A 21336-nucleotide genomic window follows, 5' to 3' on the forward strand; every position below is an offset into this window, starting at 1 on the left:
CAGCGATACTCTATGTTTTTGTCTGAGAGACACCGAAAACTGCAGTAGTTGTGGCAGGGCCTGGAGTGAGCTACAGCTTCAAGAGGCTCTGTCATTTGTCTTGAAAATGAAAAGAAAGTTCTCTTTTTCAAGGAGCCTGTTAGAAGGAAAGGGCATAGTACCACCCTTAGCTGTTAGATACCGGCTAGTTTTTTAATTTCGGCTCAGTCTGTTATTGTACACACACTTGACTCTTAAAAATAAGGTGAAGAACATGCAGAGCAAAGTTTACGTCCATCTATGGTCATAAATTTATGTTCCACTTGACATACACACTTGAAAACAAGAAGTACCTTTAAAATACTTGGCTTCGGAATGTAAGGAATCTTCTCCAGGCAAAAGAAATTAGTGCGTAACCCTGATAATGTAATGGCTTTTAAATAATTTTTAAAGCTGACTGTTTTCTGGAGGCACACTTGCCTTTAATTCAAGCAAATATCCTGCTAGGTGCAGCAGAAGGAATCACGTCTGTAGAATCATGCCCACAGATGGTTAGTTGTGTCCTGCAGGACTGTTTGCACCAGCTATTTGTCAGTCCTGTTCAAGTTTGAACATAACTTTCTAATTCTTCTCTGAAGCGTACTTAGGCTTTACCAGTGGGTATAGTGTAAATAAGCAGGAACTCGGGAGAAGAAAAACTCTTCTATAGAACAGAAGAAGGTCAATGTATTCTGCTTGCAGTGCGGTATGTTTCATACTCTGGTGGAAGCAGACCAACCTAAACATAAGTAGATTTTTCTACAAAGTGTGAGACAAAACATGGGAAATAAAAAGGTGACCATTTAGTAATTATTAGTGATTGCAGATTTAATATTTAGAAACTCCTGGTGACCTAAAATGCTGGCAAACAGAAATCAGCTTTTTCAGTCTTTTCAGTAGTCCATGACCTTGGTTTATTGGTAGGAGGTCCGAACGGTCATGTTGCAAGCAAGTCTATGGCTGTGCCTAACAGCATAGCAGGTGAATCTAGCCTTTCCATTAAAATGACCTTGCCCGTATGTTTTGCTTCGAAAACAGTCAGCCAGTCAGTTCAACCAAACTCGAGAGCTTGCCCGACCCAGACCTGCTGAACGCTTTAAGGGAGTTGGGAGGGAAGTTTATAAAGATTCTTTAATGGATTCATCCCAAGAGCCGAGAGTAATATATCGGCGTGAGATGAATGAGTTTCCTTTTCTGTCTTTCCCCCTGCTTGGACCGCGGTGGGTGTGCGGTGGAGGAGCTGGAGCCCCCCCAGCCTCTCGGGGCGGGGGGGGGCGTTTGCCGCCGCCGCCAGTTCAGCACCGCGGACAGCTCCGCACCTCCCGCGCCGCCCGGTGAGCTCCGCCGCCGCCCGCCGCCGCCCGCCCCCGGGGCTCCCCTTCGGCCTCGCCCCCAGGCCTCTCAGCAAGGCGGCTTGGGCTTTGGATCCCCTGGAACGTGCCCGCAGCTCTCCACCGGGCAGGCCAAAGTCTCCAGAAGGGTGTAGCTGCAGTGTTTAGACAAGGATAATGGCGTGGATGCTGTGTAGTCTTGTGAAATGCTGGAAACGTTGGAATGTTTTCATCAAATAGCTTTTCAGTGGTTGCGCTGTTATTCCGTATAACTTTAAAAATAAAGCAGGAGTTGTTATTAAATTTAATAAATGTGAGTTAGCGTTAAGACTATAATAAAAGTCAAATGAAACCAGGTGTATTTAAATGACAATTCAGAGCTTACATTATTATTTCCAGAAAAGAGGATAGAAATTATAAGCAACTGTCCTTCATATCCCTCCCCCTCCTAGAAAAAACCCTAAATGAACAACAATAACGATGTTGGAATTGAGGATAGTGACAAGCCCAAATCTGACACCCCAAAGTGTTCTCCTTTTGGTCCATTGTTGTCATGCCTGTAATGCTGTTAAAAACATCACGCTTGGGAGATTATGAAATATGCATTGCTCTCTCTCCAAGCTTGTGTGGTTGTTGATTCAGTTCCTCAGAGCAAGTGCCCTGTGTTTGGAAGATCAATGGGAAAAGCATAATTCATCGTTATCCCAGCCTAGAACAGGTATTTCTCTGACTATTACTCCTCCTAAGAGTTTGAAGAGGTAGAGGAGGGAAGAGCTAAGAAGATAGCAGGATCCAGTTATCATCATAGTTTCTGATGTATAAATTACTCACTTCATGCATAAACAGTTTGTTACTTAATACTATTTTACATAATTAAAGCAGCAGCATGGAACATGGTTAAAATTGTAGTTCCTAGACAACTTATTGTTCCATTCTACATTTCTCTAGCACAATTTGCTGTTAGATCAATAAATAAAGTGGAACAAATAAAGACCTCTCTGTCTCTCTTGTACTGCTGGAGACAGAAATGCTTTCTAAGTATGCACTCCTGAAGTTCTACTGGCACTTTCTTGTATTACTCAGAGCAAAGGATTAAAATCAAAATTCTCTGAGGTTGCCAGTAAGAGGTCTTTAATGTCTTTTGTTGGGCATTCCACTATAGCCTGGTATTTCTTGAGAGATATATCCACTGCAACACTTTTCCTTTGATGCTGGACTGCTTAGTGTATCCCTTCTGTAAATAAACATTGCCCTTCTATTGCCTGTCCTGAATAATAGTAACTTGAGTAATGCTAACCTGTGCTCTCCTGGACAGAATCTGAACCTCTTTTCTTTTTCCCTGATACAGATGCTCTCATTCATGCAGAAACATGAAAGTTGTTGGTATTTGGTAAAAGTGAATAGAAATCTTCATTTTTTTCTATGTCAGCTGAGATTTCTAACCACTTCTAAAATGTATTGCTAGTTCATACTTAGGTAGAATGTCTGTGGAAGGTCTTGCAAACTCCAAGGTTAAGGTTAAGCCATTGCTTTCACAGCAGAGCCTCCCAGGGCTCCAAGGAGAAAGCACCTTCAGTCCCTAGATGGTTCTGAAGTGGTGGGAAAATAATGTGCTACTGATGGATTTGGAGTGAAACACTTCCAGTCTTCATGAAGTTTATGGAAAGTTATCACAGCGCAGAGCCCAAATATCTTGCTGAAGGATCAAGAATCTTTTCTTCTTTTCCCTGTTTCTGAAAACTTTAAGAAATGGAACAGGCAGAATTAGGAAACAGCAAAGGATAGTAATAAACATATATCTTGACCTGTTTATTATGCAAATAAATTCCATAATGCATGATAGTAATAAACACTCTTTACAAGAGTTTCATTATCTTATTGGTATCAGTGGAAAGTTCTGCAGTAAAAATTTTGTGCTCACGAACAAATATGAAGTTAAACTCCCTTACAGTTTCCTGTAATAAGAAGTAAACAGGTATTCTGCAGGCCAAATTATTTATTTGTTTTTATCTATATTATTGTTTTGCCTTCACTGGGGTAGTACATGTGCATCTCATTAGTTGCCTTGTTGGCATTCTGTTGACTCTGTACTGAGTCTAACTTGCCTTCGCTTAGGTATATTGAAACATCAGGGATTGCACACACAGACTGTAAAACTTCCACTGCAGATGAGTTAGATTAAGAGCACAGAGAGCAAGTCTGTTGAATAACAGGTGAAAATCAAGAAATAAAGTTTGAGTGATAATTTTATTCTCATCTAAAACCTGCTGAGAATTAGTGAGTTTTTTTCTATTTATTTTAATAGGCCTTGGATTGGGCAGCAATAAAACTCATTGTGTAGCAGTTTTGATCCAGGATACAGTACCTTCACGTGCAGACTCGAAAATTCCCTCCTACCAATCAAGTTTAATGCACGTTCTTTATGTGTATTAAACAGAACATTCCATATGTGTATTGAACAGCAGAAAATTGTGTAGGAATCAAGGGACACCATATCTGTCAAATTAACACTTTAGGGTATTTTTGTGAAAATACGTAGTTTTAGTTCAGTACATTCAGTACATTTTTGAGAGATTATGTCTGCAGAATCTGTTGACCCAGGAAAAGTTACAGGTGCCTAGTGTCTACAAAATGCAGCACTGTAATGCATATGGCACGGAAGTCAGGGTAGAAAATTTTGTAATGTTGGTCAGCATCCAAAAGGATCTGAGGCCTTTTGCATTGAAGTTACACATAGAAAATGCCAATAGGCTCCATTAGAACACAGGAGGAGTTTGTACCTGATGGTCAGGACACTGAGTGGTTGGCCTGGCCATACCTAGGATTATCTATTCATATGCACTGGCGTTCTGAGCATTTTTTAATGAGCCTGTTAGAAGTTTATCAAGACATAGTAGTGCATAATGAAGCATGAGAAGGTATGTTATTGCCCCTGTTGGAGGAGAACATTTGTAACCAGAGATCAGATTCTGGATTTGTGTAGATTGTGTAGCTTAGCTGAAATCAACAGAGATACTGTTGTCTACGATTTTAGAGGCATTCTGCATGCACATCTTAATGTGAAAATATTGTACATGTCAGATCCTTCGACTGTGGGGACTTCAGGTCAGAAAATTCTGTCAGCTACCTAACTGCAGCTCTGGTTTGCCTGAGTTTAAGCGAAAATGTGCCAAGACTGACAAGTATAGATTAACGCTCTTGTGATTCTGGTTCTGGTTTGTGTGTGATCTATTAAATGTGGTATTCTGGGCTTTGAATTTGATTTGAGACATGTTTATGGTCCATTTTGAGCAGAGATCAGAACAGGAATGGCTGCTGCATAGGACTTGGGAGAATTAAAAAGCTGAGTGAAAGCTTCTATGCAGCTTCAATCAGCTGTTTTCACCCTTGATTTTGATGATGAAAGTTGTTGTCATACTGCCTTACTAGAAGATGAATTACTGCTCTGAGCCTATGAAGCTTCTTTTAAGACATAAATTACCTCTAAGAGAAGAGGCTGTAATTGATCTTGTAATTAGCTTTCAGGGAAGCTGGATATATTGGTCATTGTACAAAGTTTCTTTTATTAACTGAAAATAAACTGTAAAGTACACAGAAAAACAAGTAATTTTTTATGGAAGTTTCCATAGCTGTGTTCTGTGGAAGAGCGAAAAGGTACACATCATGACAACACAAAAAAAATAGAATTTAGTATCACTTTTTTCTTGCCTTTTTTTTTTTTTTAATAACATAAACTACATTACATTGAAAAATGTGAATGGAAAAACTTCCATTCAAAAAATGTAATATGTGAAATACCTATGTATCACAGTGTATTTTTAAGGAAGTTGCGTAAATTGACTTTGTCCCATTATTTTACTGAAAGCTACATTAAGTAGTTTCTTCTTACGGCTGTCAGATCAGAAGAGATTGTCATGAGAACATGTTTTACAGCTTAGAAAGAATTCACGTGTAAAGAGAGTGGTAAAACATGAACATTTTGTACTTTAAACTGGTATATCTGAATCCAGACCTTTGCAACTAAAAATGTTCAGTTAATATCATACATAAATATTTTATATTTTGTATAATACTGTTTTAATGTAGTTGCTGGGAATCATGCATTTGTAACTTACAGATTCGTTCAGCTTTCCCTCTTGAACAGTCCCTGCAATTGTGCTCCTTCACCTATGTGAAAACAGTTCTTAATAAACACAGTTTTATACTAATATTTTAAAAACAAAAGGTTGTGAATGTTAGATACTCCATGAAGGAGTGAAGAGGGATGCATTCTGAAGAGGGATGTGTGCATCTTCTAAAGTGCTTCCTTATCTCATTCATTTTGGTGGAGACTGATGGACCTTTCAGAACTAAATCCCTTTTGAGGAAATACTAAACCTTTTCATGACAGATGGAAACACCCCTGTGAATTCCCTATAAAGTAAAACCAAAGGGTAGGCCTTAAATATCTTTATATTTTAAAATCGCTACTCTTAGTCTTTTTAAGAGTAATTTGCTCTGGGTTGTTTTTTCTGTAAAGAAACATATTTATTAAAAGAAAAACTCACTCTGTCAAAGTGACACCTTCTAATCTTTTATGCCTATTAATACTGTAGAGCTATCCTGATGAATAGGGGAGAGCTGGTTTCTGTGTTACGTGACTGACCAACAGAATTGTTTATTGAATTCTAATTGAATACGTGTCACAAAGTTACTGAAGACTGCAGGAACCATGAGGGTCATAAGCAGAGTGTTAAAAGGCTGTACAGGTGTAACTCTAAGTATAATTTGTCTTGCAAAACCACTGCTGCTGGTTAGGATGCGTCTGTGGGAAGGGACCTAGCTTGATACTGAGTCTGGGTATTCAGAAGAAGATATCAGAGGCAAAGGAAGAGTTCTTGCTTGTAAAAGAGTAAAAAAATAAAGAGTAAAAAAAAAAAGAGTAAAAAATAATTGAGAAATAAATATATATGGGCTCATATCCATAGATTTTATTGTAACCTGTGGGTAAAGAGCTTCCTGAGCTTTCTTACCTGTAGTCTGCAATAAATATTGTTGCTTGTAGTATTTTAGATTGTAGCTGTGTGTCTTCCATAAACAGTTATACATCAGTTCTGTGGTTTGATAGGTAGGTGTAAGTTAGCCTGTAAAGAAGGAAACACAGGTACAACAAGCATTTATATTGTAGTTTTCATTGTCAAAGGGAATTACTAGGACGAATCCTCACATTTTTTACTGTCACTTAAATGATGTTTTTACAAAAGGGAAAGCTGAGACCAAGAGTTCAAGTGCTGTGGAAGTAACCTGGGGAAGGCTTCGTAACTACATTTGATGCTCAGGCTTGCCTATCTTGTAGTCTTATATTCAGATCAGTCATTTGTCACGTAAATAAGACACTGTTGTTGCCATCCAGGTGTGCCTATAATTTTAAAGAACAGCCTGCTTTAACCGATGTCCCAAACACTGCCATGCAAAATGAATGCAGTGCTCCACAGTATGTCCTAATGAGATACCGCTGGGAATCTTTATGAAGCATTTTATTCCTATTACAATTGTTTATTCCAGCTTTCATAGGACTGCAACTTCTGTAGCATTACTGCAGGTGTATGCAGACATTCACACCTGCCCTACCCCTGACCTCTGACAGTAGTGTCTTTCCTAGAATAATGCATTACGAAGCAATGCTTCATCTTCAGTCTCTTAATAAAACCAAGATTCATCACAGGTGGTGAATGGTATTTCTTGTTTTGTGAGGGCTGTTATACTTTTAAGAATAAGATCTGTTGCAGCCAGTGAATGAGGCATATCTAATTAAAAATAAAAATTGCATCATAGTTTTGATTCAGTCTGTACCATTGCCTCCATAAAATTTGCATGCATAGAACTCTGATTTCAGTCTGGGAAACTGGAGAAAGGCTGAATGTTCAGGTGTATCTAGAGAGCACAAAATAAATTGTTTCCTACCTGAAACAAATAATAAATATGACTAGCAATAATGATCACTCAGCATTCACTGATAGCACCTAGGTTTAATGAAGTTCTTGTCAAAAGTATTCTCACTGCATTTCTGATACGATGTTAGTTACCATTTTTACACCAGGCATGCACATTTGAGATGTGTTTTGACTTCAGAGGAGAATCTGTATTTGTGAGTATCTAAATTAGTGGGATCTTTAGAGCCTTTCAATTTAGAGCATCCTCATTATATGCTAAGGATTTGATCCTTAACACCTTTGTCATTATTAAAATATCTTTTCAAGAAGACTTGGAAACTCTCGAACAGACACTGATTTATGAATAAGCTAAAGATGCTCTTTGCCCACGGACCTGCCCTCTGTGGTAGCTGTAAAATTCTGTTTTGGCCATGCAGCTACTATGCCCGGATTGTAGTGGATTCCTTTGACTGTGGATTCCTTTGTATGATACTGCCCAAGAGTTGTTCTTGGGCTCTGCGTAAGCAGTGGGCTGATACAGGAGAAATTCTTGTCTGTCCAAATTCCAGTATAGCTGAAAAGGTACTCCATGACAGCTACTACTGAACATGTTCCTCATCTGAATGGTTAAGTGGCTTCATACTAACCCCCCCCTCCCCCCCCCTTTTGTTCTCATTCAGGTTTGGGCTTCATGGTAAAAGCCAGTAACTTGCATTCTGTTGTGATTTCTGCAGTGTGGTAATTTAGAATAACTAAATCTGTATGCAGTAGGATAGACCAGTGCTGGGCGTGAGGTATTGCCAGTTCACCTTCTGTATAGTTTTAAAATAGTTTAATGGCAAAATGTGTAAAAAACCCCCAAATTGATAGAAGACTACCCCTGGCCAGTTTGCTTTCCAGATTTGGTTGTCAGATAGGAAAATGTTTGGTTCTCCATCTTTATATGCAGCCATGTATGAATAGACATTTGCTTACTTCCCAGCAACAGAATGGGATGGAGCGGAGCCAGATGAGAAATTTAGCAGTGTGACTGTAAGCTGGCAGACCATTCTTTTCCCCTGCCATTTGGCACTTAGAAGGAAAATAAAAAAGATGAACAGGTTTTTTTTGTATCCAGCCTGTGATCAGAGATGTCAGTTCATCCAAAATTAATAATTCTTGCATTTCACCTGTGACTTTGATATGTATGTTGTGGCTGGTGTCATCCTGTGTTAACTGCTGGACATCAGACTTTTTACTGCCATGGACTGTCCTGTTGAGCATAATGGTTGTGAACATAAAGCTTTCTAAAACATTTTGAATAGCAATTTTATGTTTAAACTGTGGAAGATAATGGGGTTGGCAGCATTCAGTGCAAACTTGTTTCATGTATTTGGTTTGCAGACTTCTTAAAAAAAATAACAGCAGTTTTGAGGACAGAGCATCTTTTACCTGAGAGAGTTGATGTAAATGAGACAGATTTGATGAAGCTGTAACATTGAAATAATTAATGGGGCAGCAACAAGAACTGTGTATGCTAGGAGGTGTTTGAAAGAATATGCTGGGATTTGCGTTTTTTGGGAGTTTTTTTGGTTTTTTTTTTTCTGAGGAAGCAACTGCAGTTATAATTAGTAGTGATCAAGTAAAACAGTATTTTACATATAAAGAAATACAGGTAAATACCTGTAAAGAAACTTTTGTTTATGTTTAACCTGGTGTTGAAAGTTGCCCTTCTTAAAGATATTTTAACTTAATCTTTGAAGCAGTTTGAAGACTGTATTTGCTATGTGGTTTAGCCAGAAGCCCACTTTAGGCCTTCAGGAGTAACAGGTACTAACTAAATAGCTGTCTTATTGCTGCTTCCTCCCAGTTTTATTTGCCAGGGTGAATTACAGAGGCAGTTCTCGCAGGAATGCCTCTATACACTTAGGATTAGTGCGTGACTATGTTTATAAGGATTTTTAAATACACAGGTACATATAACTCCACTCTGCCTCTCCTGCTGCCCAATTTTTCATTTCCTGTATTTAAGTTGTCATGCATTAGGACAATGCTTAAATACTTAGATTTTTGCATTTCTGTATTTGGAGTTATTTTTAACGTATCCTTAAATGAAGTTCCCAGTTTAACTGTGTTTTTGAGACAGTAAAAACACTACGGGGACTTTATAATTCCTGTGGTGCTGATGTGTATTCACCCATTGTCAGTTAAATAAAAATTTACACAGTTTAAAAACAAGCACATGAACTGTCCCAAACACCTGAAGTATTTGTGTCATAAGTAAACACTAAAGGAGGAACTGAGAAGACAGATTCTTGTGTATATGATATGCTGGTACCAGTCATTCCTTAAAAACAAGTTCCTAAGTTTAGAGTCACTGATGAACTCCCTTGGCAGCATGAATGAGTTAGCTCATTTTATCTAGCTTCAGATTCAGTGTTTCTTTCTTTAACTTCTGTTTCCCCTATTCACTTGCAAAAATATTGCCAATTTTTTCAGAAAATACAACCTTTTTAAAATTGGTTCCAGTTTTCATAGGAGTAATGAAGCTGATCATCCCTGAAGAGAGTAAGGCTTCTTTTGCACTGGGAACAGTGGCAGATGGCAGCTGTTTTGGGAGATGGCATTTCTTCGTGCAGTGATCTGTAGAACAAATTATTTTTAGTACTGAATGAAGAAATAGGAATCCTAAATGAAGAATTGTAAAATAATAATTCAAAATTAACAGCATAAAAATGTTGAAATGTAGATAGTTCTCCCCAGTGAGTTTTGCTTCTGCAAGAAGAAAGTGCAATTCATTCATTATTTCTTTGCAGCTTTCCCTTTTAGTTGTAATAAAGCTGGCATAGTTCATGTCCTGCTGCATTCTCTTCGCAGGGAGAGTGAGCCAGAGCAGGCCAGCAAAAGCAGGGGGTAGTGTCGAGTGGCAGCTGGTGGAAGCTCAGTTCTGAACAAGTTGCGGTGTAGTTAGGTGAGGTGAGGTGGGGTTGGGTTAGGCTAGGTTACGTTAGGTGCTGAAATGTTTTCTAAGGGCTGGCTACATTCAGGTAACCTTACTGAGTCCTTAGGTTTTTGGGGGAAAAAAGCTGTGGTTGAAAACGATATATCTTTTCCTTTCCATCTCTGTCAATTGTATGAAGCCGCTCTTCTGGAGTGCTCTGGGTCACCCAGTGTATTCTCTAGTAAATACATCTGTTCTGTAGTAACATACATGTTCTTTTTATCATCTTTATTATTTCTTCCCTGCTTTTTAAATAACAGAGTAATAAATAATATAAAACAAGATTCATGCTGTTTTAGTGAACTGGTCCCGTTTTCCCGTTCTGCATGGTTATGCAGGAGACCTATCTCAGCTGTTCCTCCTGTGTTGTTATTCTTGTGCTTCAGCAATGTTCAGAGCTTTATTAAGTCATGCTCCTTCGGTATCTGCTTGGAGAACATTTTTGACTGTCAACCCCAGTCACAAGAGCTTTTGGCAACCACTGGTGCATGGATGAAAGCCTTCTACATGTGGTAACTTAAGGAGCTCATTCACATTGTGTTTTAAGCAGCTGGAGAGGTTGGGATCTGAAACTTTGGTATAATGAAATAGCTGTTAAATTAAGAATATTGTTAAAATGAAGCAATAGCTGTCATGGATGTTGTCTTCAGTAGAAACTCCTGATTTAATCAGTTTAATTCAGTCACTTATTGGTGGGTCTACTGAGTATCTGAAATGAATATGGTAACCCTGAGTGGTGGACTTTTATTTCTGGACCTCTGATTTGGTTCAAAGGTTCATAAAAATTCATATAACTAAATATCTCCTGTTGATTACAGGTCTGAGGAAGCTCAACTGTGATTGTTTCAGCAAGAGTCCAAACTAAATTAAATTAAGAGATTGCCTTGTGAAATATCTTTTTAATAATGAAAGTGAAAAGCTGTTTTGTTGTTATAATAATCTTTTTTTTTTTTCAAATCAGCCCTTTCTGTTAATAAGTTCATTATCTAATTCTTTTGATTTTCTTATATACTTATAAGCTTGTGATGATTTCTTAGTTACGTGCATAATTACTCTTTTCTCAGGGGGTTCTTCTCCATAGCACTAGGAAAGAAATCTTGGTATCTTGGAATGTCCTTTTTTTTTCCTTTGTAGTCCATGGATTTCAATTCTTGACACTGTTACCTGCATAGAAAGTTACTGGGTAGAAAGAATGGCATTTTTAGGAGAATCTCACCTTCTTTGGGTCCCTAGAGCACATACATATATATATATAGAGAGAGAGACCTATATGAAAAGAAATTACATGTGTCCCAGCAACTGTTGAGTGCTATAATGGTCTTTTGGCATTGTAGAGTGTCAGGGGGTTGAGCTATTTCACAGTTGTGTGAGATGAACAATAGAGCTGAAAGTCTGACCAGTACCATTTAAAAATATTGAGCAATTCCTCTGAGTATCTTTGGAGAGAGAAAGCTAAAAAGAATACTGGCAGTATGTGATCTAAAACAGAAGGGAAATATGGGTAGGTGGAATTTAACTTTGTGTGCTTAGGCAGAATTTAACCCTGTGTTGGTTTATGTGATCATAATAGTCCTTTCATTGTAGAAAATCTCGTAGAGTGTTTTGGGTAGGTGTTTTAGAATGATCTGAGGGACAGAGGTTAAAAAAAGACATAGACAAACCTGATAAGAGCGTTGTTTAACACCTACCTGTTTTTTGAAATGGCTGTGGTTAAGTGTGTGGACTGTCAGAGTAACTAAGATGTATTATTCAGATGTATTTTAATGTGAACTTTTTGATGCTGCACTTCGGAAAATATGGTTCACAAAGACTATAAATGGTCTGAGCCTCTGTTACGCATCCCTTCGTGAGATGATAAGGTTTAAACACAGTCTTTGAAAGAAGTATTTTGAGCCGCATAGCCACCAGCAGACATTAACACAAAGTTTTCTTTACGTGTGTTGACGGACACAGTGTTTATAGCAAAATATCAGTAGCTACGAAAAACTCATTTTGCACAGAGATGCCAAATTTAAATAAATATGCAATGCAAATAATAATTTTTGTGCTGAAGCTAAGTACCAGACTTTTACAATCCTCTGTTTAAATTGACATTTTTGTAATTGGGGGGTGGGGGTGTATGCATGTATACATGGATAAGTGATAGAGCAGTCCAGCTTCCCCGTTTGAATGACCAAGTACGTTTCATTCAGTAGATAGCTATATCCACAAGACCTTGTGGATCAATTTCTAATGACCTACTAGCAAGTTTGGTTTTAACACTGGATGTGGGAAACATTCTGGAAAATATAAGATAGTCAAGCCCTCATGTAATTTTGTGAAAAACATATTCTTTGCCTTCTGTGCTTTGCATGCAGAAGGTGTTTGATGCCTCATGACTTTATGTACGACTTGAACCTCCTAACATCTCTGTTCTGTGGCGTTGTATTTAGGCTGAGTAGCACAGCAGTCCTCAGGAACTCCTGCAGACCCTCCAAGGTCAAGGACAGGCCTTTAGATAGCATACAGACATTTTGATTATGTGTCTTCTGTTGATGGAAGAAGGTCTTTCTCATCCCCTAGTTAGGGGGAACTATGTTAAAGGCTTGAGGTATCTGTCTCCCACCACCATATGGTTTTAAATAATTTGTACTTGATTCGATGCTGTGGGGCAATCACTTGGATCTTTGCAGTAGTGAGACAAAAGCAGTATCTTCTGTCTTCTTCTCTGAGTACCATAATTGTCTTTTTGGTTGTATAAATGATATTTTGGGGACTACAAACTATAGAAAAATGTCTGGTCAAAAGTTTGGTAAATCAGCAGCCCCAGAGGCTATATTTTGCTACTCTGAATCATAGTCCTATCAGTTCTTCTGTAAGGTTTAAGTGACTCCAGTATTTAACCATTTTAAATTTGGATTTTTAAATTAAACAATTGCAACAATATGTTTGTGAGTACAGTTGATTCCCCTTCTGCAAGGAATGCTTCCAGGAGTACAACTGATGCTACGTTATCACTGTTTATTGCTTCCTTTTTACTCCTGTGTTAACGTATCCCCACAATATTACAGCAGAGTAGTGATAACAGTTTTCAGTTTTGTTCTTTTAACTGGATTCTAAAGGCATTTTTAGAAAATGGCTAGTTTCCCTGTTCTTTGCATTCACCAGCATTGTCTGATAGCTTGCTATGAATCTGTTTCGATATACTAATGATTTACAAAATTAACTCCTCTCCTTTTGTTTTAAGTAGCTTCAGGGAATCTGATCTAAGTTGTCATTGTGTGCAATCTGTCTGCTTCGAATGTGTTTCTCTTTTTCTCATCTGGTGTTATATGAATTTAACAAAGTGTTACGTAAATATACACACACCTATATAAATATCTATGATATGATATTTATTTTTATGTTTTTACTGTGTGGCATTACAAATATCAAGTTTATTTGAAGTTAAAGATTGATTTATATCTTACTTTTACGTACAACATGCTGGAAATACATTATATAATCTCAGGTGAAAATAACTTCAAATTTTTTCTTATAGAGTGCAGACTTAGTAAGGGTATATGAAAGTTCTGTGTTTGAAGAACCTGGCAGAACACTGATGAAGGACTTATGTTAGATTTCAACACTGAATAATTATAAGAAATTTGAAAGCTATGAATAGGGATAACATCTTTGACCTTGACTGGAGTTTGGTCTTCCCTGTGGAGTGCAGGACTCAATTTTACAGGAAGAGTTTGCTCACTCTTTTATTACATTCTCTTTTTGTTGCTAGCATCATTCTCCATTCAAATGGGGAGTAGTATCTTGAAATTAATGCATGGTTATTATAACAGAATAGACAACGCAGCTGAGAGGGTGTATACGTACCCTTTAAATTGTGCTGTTCAGCTGTTCTTGCTCTTCTTCATTCATTTACCTGCCTCACTTTCTGGATAGGAAATGTACCTGGCCAAGCACTCAGGCATGCACAAATGCCTGTGTATCTTCCAAATTAAAAATGAAACTTGCATTTAATAGATTACATAATTGCAAGTATATAAAATGTACATGAAATCATGTACTGATTTCTGTGTCATTTCGGTATGTCCCAGTTTAATGGTTAGTGACAGCCTGTTTTAGAGGCCCATATTTGTTCCCGAGTGTTTGATATCCATCATAGTTTGAATTTAGAGACACAGAATTGTAAGGAAATTTTCCTTATAAATATGATTTTGAAATGTGAGTACTTTTATGAAACAGAAATGTTTGTACTGGATCTGTGGTCCTTTGTGGCTTCTGGTCTTTTCTACCTTCCATGTTTTCACCTCCTAAATCTCATTATATGATGGCTGAAGATATTATCACTTTAAAATATTATTTTCCTTAGAAGAAATAGGCACAGCTGAGATCGAGGGAAATTGATAGGGATCTTCTGTGTCTGTAAAGATAATCCATTCCTCTGAGCGCTACTGAGAGACTTTTTTATTTGTAGCATGTTAGGATTTCTTCTGCTGACAGGTGAATATGTTATCAGGTATGTATTCCATAATGACATCTTAAAATTTTTAAAAAACACAGTGATTAAATAACATTTTCTTCTACGAAAATTGTAAGATCAAATTTTAATGACTAAGTTTAACTCAACGTTCTTCTATTCTCATCTTTTAAATTGAATCAGTACTTAAGGTATCATTTTTCTTGAATTGTCTTTCTGCATATAGAATTCTTTTTGAAATCTGTGAAGATGGTAGGTAAAAAGAGAGGACAAAAGACCATTGCTTTTTTCAGCAGATTTTGCAACTTTAAAAGACATTTTAAAACACTGCCAATTTGACATATATTTGATATGTATTTGAGAATTGAAATATTTAACACTGTTGTTAGTTTATTCTTTTATTTGGAAAACCACACAGCATTTGAAAGATTTGATATTATCTGTCTCTTTTTCAGTCAAGGTGGTTACTATTTATCTGTATTCTGGGTGTTCTAAATACCTGGACCTCTTCATAACTGATGTACCGCTTCTGTGATCTGACTGACAGCACTTACAAGCTAATCACAAGAATCAAATGCACTTGAGCCTTACTGTATTTTGAAAGTTTGGCCCTTCATACCAAATAGTACATTTGCTAAGTGGAAACCAGCACTTTTTTGGTAATACATGCATGTATACATACATACATACATACATAAATTGGCCTTCTAGTATCAATTTGCCTATCTAGTATGCAAAGTTTGCAGAATGACCACAGATAAAAGAAAGTGTATGTGGTCATGATGCATACATTGAATTCACTGAGTGTGTTTCTTTAGCTCAATTCAACACTATTTGTGTTTCTTTAATAGTATTGCAGTGGAGGTAAGAACTGTGTGGTGGCTTGACCTTGGCCAGCTGCCAGACGCCCACCCAGCTGCTCTCTCACTCCCCCTCCTCAACAGGACAAGGATAGAAAATGAGATTAAAAAGTTTGTGAGTTGAGACAAGGATGGGGAGATCCTTTATTAATTACTGGCACTGGCAAAACAGGCTCAAGTTGGGGAAAATTAATTTAATTTATGCCAGTTAAAAGTAGAGTAGGATGGTGAGAAACAAAGACAAAAACTAAAGCACCTTGCCCTGCCCCCCTCTTCCCAAGGCTCAACATCTCTCCTTCATTCCCAACTTCTCTATCTTCTCCCCCATGAGTGGTGCAGGGGATATGGGGAACAGGAGTCTGTCCATGACAGTTCCTCTCTGCCACTCCTTCCTCCTCACACTTTTCCATTGCTCCAGTGTCGGTCCTCTCTATGGTCTGCAGTCCTTCAGGCTAAATCTGCTCCAGCATGGGTCTTCCATGAGCATTAGTTCTTTTAAGGAGAATCTGCTCCAGTGTGGGCTCTCTGCAGGTGGCAGTTCCTTCAAGATATATCCACGTTGCTCTGGCCACAGGGTCCTCCATGGGCTGCAGTGTAGGTATCTGCTCTGGCGTGGTCCTTTCCGTGGGCTTCAGGGAAATACCTCCTTCACCATGGTCCTCCCCATGGGCTGCAGGGAAATCTCTGTTCCAGTGCCTAGAGCACCTCCTCCCCCTTCTTCTTCTCTGACCTTAACATTTCCAGGGTTGTTTGTCACACTTTTTTTCCTCATTCTCACTGCCTGGGCATTGTTTGCCCTTTCATAAATATGCTTTCATAGGAGCACCACCAGCTTCACTGATGAACTCAGCTACGTCCTGCAGTGGGTCCATTGCAGAGCAGTCCCTGACCTCTTCTCACAGACACCACCACTGCAGCCCTCTCCGCCTCCCCCGCCCCACCCCCCCACCCCGTACCGAAACCTTGTCACTGACACCCAATAAAGTAAGAGGGAAAGAACACAAAGGGATGAAAAACAGGTCTGCAAATACAGAAATTTGTTTTGGGTTGTTTCTTACTATGGTTAACTTCTTCAGTTTTTTTAGTATCAGTTCAACTACAATAAACTTAGTTTGTGATTATCACTTTCCTAAACAAATGACTGGAGCAATTTTCTGAAAGACAAACTGAATGCATTGGGAGGACGATGCAGAGTGTTTTTTCGATTTCTAAAAACATATACAGACAGATCAGGCTTGTATTTCTAAACTCTTGAAAGATGGAAAGGCACAAAGAGCAGTGCAGATGAGTAATTGTTTTTTTGGCTGTGTATACGGTGTGTAGCGTGCTGAAAATACTCTTCTTACATTAAGGAGGACATTCTTGGTATACTTTTCCTTCTCACCTATTGAATTACTTATACATTTTTGAATAATCTAATTTTTAAAATCCTGCAAAAGTATTTTTATTTCCTCTTTCCTTACTGAACAGCCTTGTTTAGCTAGTTCTACAGAAGCTATAGTATCACTCTGTCTGAAACATGGATATGCACTAGGGCGGGCTTAACATTGCATCTTAGAAAGTATTTTCAATTTGTAATTCGATATCCCTTCTGAAAACACTTTCTTAAATTTGTCTCAATTTTATGAACTGAAAGTAATTGATTTTGAAGGGACAAGGCTTAATTGGTCCAGAGTTTTGTTTTATCAGAAATGACAAAGAAAATATGAGGAATTCTTAGTAAATAATATGTGAAAATTCAGTTTCATGTACAGTTTTAAAAATAGTGCATGAAAAAATTCTTTTTGTCTTAATCAGAGTTATGTTTCACTTCATAGTGATGCAGTAATGTCATTTTCTGAAATGGCATCTTTATTTTCTTTTTAGTGGTCATTGGCAGCTCTGAAAACTATGGTATTTTAAAATGGAATTATAACAAGGTTTGTTAATGATATACTAAAGTTAACCTTATATTTTATTATTTCAGTTGTTCATGGTGGACAATGGAGCAGATGACTGGAGAATAGCCATGACTTATGAGCGTATTTTCTTTATCTGCTTGGAAATACTGGTGTGTGCTATACATCCCATACCTGGGAACTATACATTCACATGGACAGCCCGGCTCGCCTTTTCTTACGCTCCATCCACAACAACAGCTGATGTGGATATTATTTTATCTATACCAATGTTCTTAAGACTATATCTTATTGCCAGAGTTATGCTTTTGCATAGCAAACTTTTCACTGATGCCTCATCTAGAAGCATTGGAGCATTAAATAAGATAAACTTCAATACCCGTTTTGTTATGAAGACTCTAATGACAATATGTCCAGGAACTGTACTGTTGGTTTTTAGTATCTCGTTATGGATAATTGCTGCATGGACTGTCCGAGCTTGTGAAAGGTAAGGTTGTTCTGTTTAGTTCTTTCTTCTGTCTTTCTATTTTTCTCTCTTGCTTTGCCTTTTCAGTTTTGGATTCAGGGGACCTAAATATTCAATGGAATGGAGCTTCCAGATCCTTGATATTTTGAGTGTTGGTTGGGTTGTATTCTGTATTACAGATTGTCAGGAATGCTTTGCCTTTTAATCTGAAGGACTTCTACAGACGGGTTTGTGCCACGCTGTTTACCACAGCATTGTGATTTGATTTCAGTGTTTTGATATAACTTTAGGTATGTTTGCTAAAACACGGTGGACAGATACCATAAAATGTCATTAAGAGTAGTTGCTGATATTCTGCATTGATATCAGCTTTCATTTATTTCATTTGTAAGTTAAATTTATTGAGGTTAAGGTAGATGCCCATGTAAAATTCCAGTGGAAGATGTTTGGGGTTTTTTTAATATGAGTTTTATTGTCCTGCAAAAAAAAAAAGGAAGCGCAAAGTATTGGTGGGTAGTTGGCAAGATCAAAAAAGGGGAACAGGCAGAACAATTACAGTAATAACTCTTTTCTTCCCCTAAAAATCAGAATAACTGCATTTGAGAGGCAGATTTTTATTAATTTCAGCTAGTTGTCCAACTTCGATTTTTATTAATTTCAGCTAGTTGTCCAACTTCCCCCTCCCACAGAATTCACTGTAGTTGCAGAATGAATGGCTATCAGTGCTGACAGCTTGAAATTTAATTTCTCAAACACAGCTTTAACAAAAAAGAAATGAGCTTCTGATTGGATAGGATTACTTAGGAATATAAAATAAGTTAACTCTAAGGAGACAATTACAATGACTCTCTATGAAAGATTTAATGCCTGGCACAGCTCTTAGACCCTGGAATGAATTTCTCCTTACTTAAGCTGGAAGATCTTCAACATATTTAAGGCATTTCTGCTGCTGGTTGTTGACCATTTTGGTTTTCCTCTTCCTTTCCATGTCTGCCCATTTTAGAAGAAGTTTAGGGGAGTTATTTGTGACAGCTAGCTGATTGAAATCAGCAGTTAAATTGCACACCAACTGCTACGGTTATGTTACTTTTGGAAGTTACTCCTTATATTACTTTTCCATTTGTTAGAAAGAAAAATAGCTGATCTTATAAACTGAGTGTAGAGATCATGTTGACATTGTGGTTTTTATTGTTAAAATTCCCAGAATTGTGGAATGTAGTTTGTTACAGTAGATGCTTTGTGTCAATGTTGTTTCCTCATGTTATGGCAAGATTAATCATTTAAGAATGTTCTGAAAATGCCACGTTAACAGGGACATATCGTAGTTTCAAAATATTCCCCGTAGTGGGAGCAGATGGAGCACTCTAGATATCGGCTGAATCTGTAATAGTTGTATTTTAGTAAGCATTTTCTCTTTTCAGATGTAACTGACTTCTGCAAAGCCTCTCCCCTTTGTCTCACATTCTTCACCTCTGTTCCCACCAGTTTTCTTTCAACAGAATTAGTGCTCAGGAATTCCTGGGTGTCGACTCAAGCATATCCCAAATTGTTACCTGTCAAGTGGCTCTGAGTAACTTCAGCATCCACTGCTGTCACTGTTTTACATATCACTGGTTAATAATCTGTATTATTATTATTATTATTATTATTATTATTATTATTATTATTATTATTATTATTACTTAAAAGTAGCATTAAATAGTCATTGTGTTATTAACTTTTTAATAGATGTACACTCAAAATAAGCTTATAAAACTTGTGCCTCTCTCACAGTGAAAATTACTGAAATAGAACTGAGTCACTTCTGCATCACTGTGATCCTGGGAAGACACTTATTTGTTTGGTCAGGCACACTGAACTCAGGGTTGCAAACAAGGCTGAATTTTCTTTAGCTCTCTGCTAAATTAGTAATAGATTTTCCACATTTTAATTTGCAGTTGCTGTCCTTGAAGTGACTGTAATGGTTTGGACAGTAAGCTGGATAGCCATTGAGTTCTCTAAAACTGAAACAAAACACAACTAAAAGAAAGTTAAATATAGAAGTGAGTATTAGATTAATATGTCTCTAGCATAATTACCTTCTGTCAGTGGAGTCCAGTCCAAGATTATGTTCCTTCACATTTAACAAAATTGTTAATTTTATGTTTAAAAAACACTAAAAGGAATGTATTTTGGCTTTGGGAATTAGATACTTCTGTCATTCATGCTAGTTGCACAGCCAGTTTTGCTTTTTTTGCGTCAGATTTTCCCTTGAGGGAATATGTAAGTATTTTGCCAAATGAATGATACTGGCTCTGGATTCCAGTTACTAATTAGTCCACCAAAAACCTGTAGATCCATAGCCCATAGAGAAGTACATTTTTAAAGAAAGTTATCAGAAGAAAACCCCAAAACCCGACACATTGGACGGCTGTTAACACTCTTCCATGTGAAGCCACACGTCCCTTTTGGTATAGCTGGAGACAGATATAATAGCCATTTGTCATGGGAAAGGACAAGTATGGCCACTGAATCCATTTTGTGCTGTGTAGAGGTCATAGTCCCCAGAAGATATCTCCAAGATCTTAATGGCTTTGATTTACTCTGTGGTTAAAAGTTTAGCTTACACAAATAAAATATGTTTCTTTCATCTGCTCTTAAATTGACTTTTTTTCTCAGTTTTAACTAGAGGGAATCTTTATTTGTTGGAATAGACTATTTTATGTACGCAAAATGATCCTGAAAATAAATATTTTCATTACAAGGAGTATTTGCTATTCCGCTTGACACTATACATGAAACCCTAATGAATTTTGATACATTTGGCAGAAATTATGAATTAGGCAGTAGTCTGGTGGCTTTTTTTTGATGAGGGGGGATTTACATGAATGAAATTTGATAGTGTTGTTCTTAGCATCACTCTAGCACCAAGCTCTTTAGTTTATGGTATGTAGTAGTTTTACATAAAGCTTTGCACTAGCAATTTCAGTATTTCTTCAGTGTATTAAGTCAGTTAGCTGTCCATCCAAACTGGAACAAGGTGATGGTGATACGATTTAATAGATGAAAATATTAAAATTTTGGAATGGAGATGAAACATTCTAATGTTATTCCATTCCTTGGTGAGGGGGGAAGTCTCAGTAGGCATTGTCCTTACTGTGAGGTTGTGTGTGCTCAGCAAAAGCTGTTGCTGCTGAATGACAGCCTGATTTTGAGACTGTTGTTTTATTCAAAGTCAGATTTTTCTCATTGCAAGCTGTCCTGGGAATAGGAACAGAGATTTGGAAGCACCACATTTCATAGCGAGGAAGGTAACATGACAGAGCATCACTATCCATCTCTCTAAGGAAAACCCTGTAGAGATAGGTTATGGGTTGAGGGAGGTGAGTTGACCGTCTGAATAAAGACTTCACTGCTTTAATGGTCACCTGACTGA

General features: G+C 37.6%; 1 protein-coding gene across 1 annotated transcript in view; it reads left to right on the forward strand.

Annotated features, from left to right (window-relative positions):
* The window catches only part of KCNN2 (potassium calcium-activated channel subfamily N member 2), a gene marked incomplete at both ends in the record, with an annotated part of 75511 nt that overhangs the window by 3497 nt on the left and 50678 nt on the right, over positions 1-21336 (forward strand). Inside the window, one exon of the mRNA XM_082335626.1 lies at positions 17524-17942. Coding sequence (XP_082191752.1) covers positions 17524-17942 — 419 coding nt within the window. The remainder of the gene's footprint in view (positions 1-17523; positions 17943-21336) is intronic.

This window comes from Platalea leucorodia, assembly GCF_965183815.1.
Source record: "Platalea leucorodia genome assembly, chromosome: Z".
Taxonomy (NCBI): domain Eukaryota; kingdom Metazoa; phylum Chordata; class Aves; order Pelecaniformes; family Threskiornithidae; genus Platalea; species Platalea leucorodia.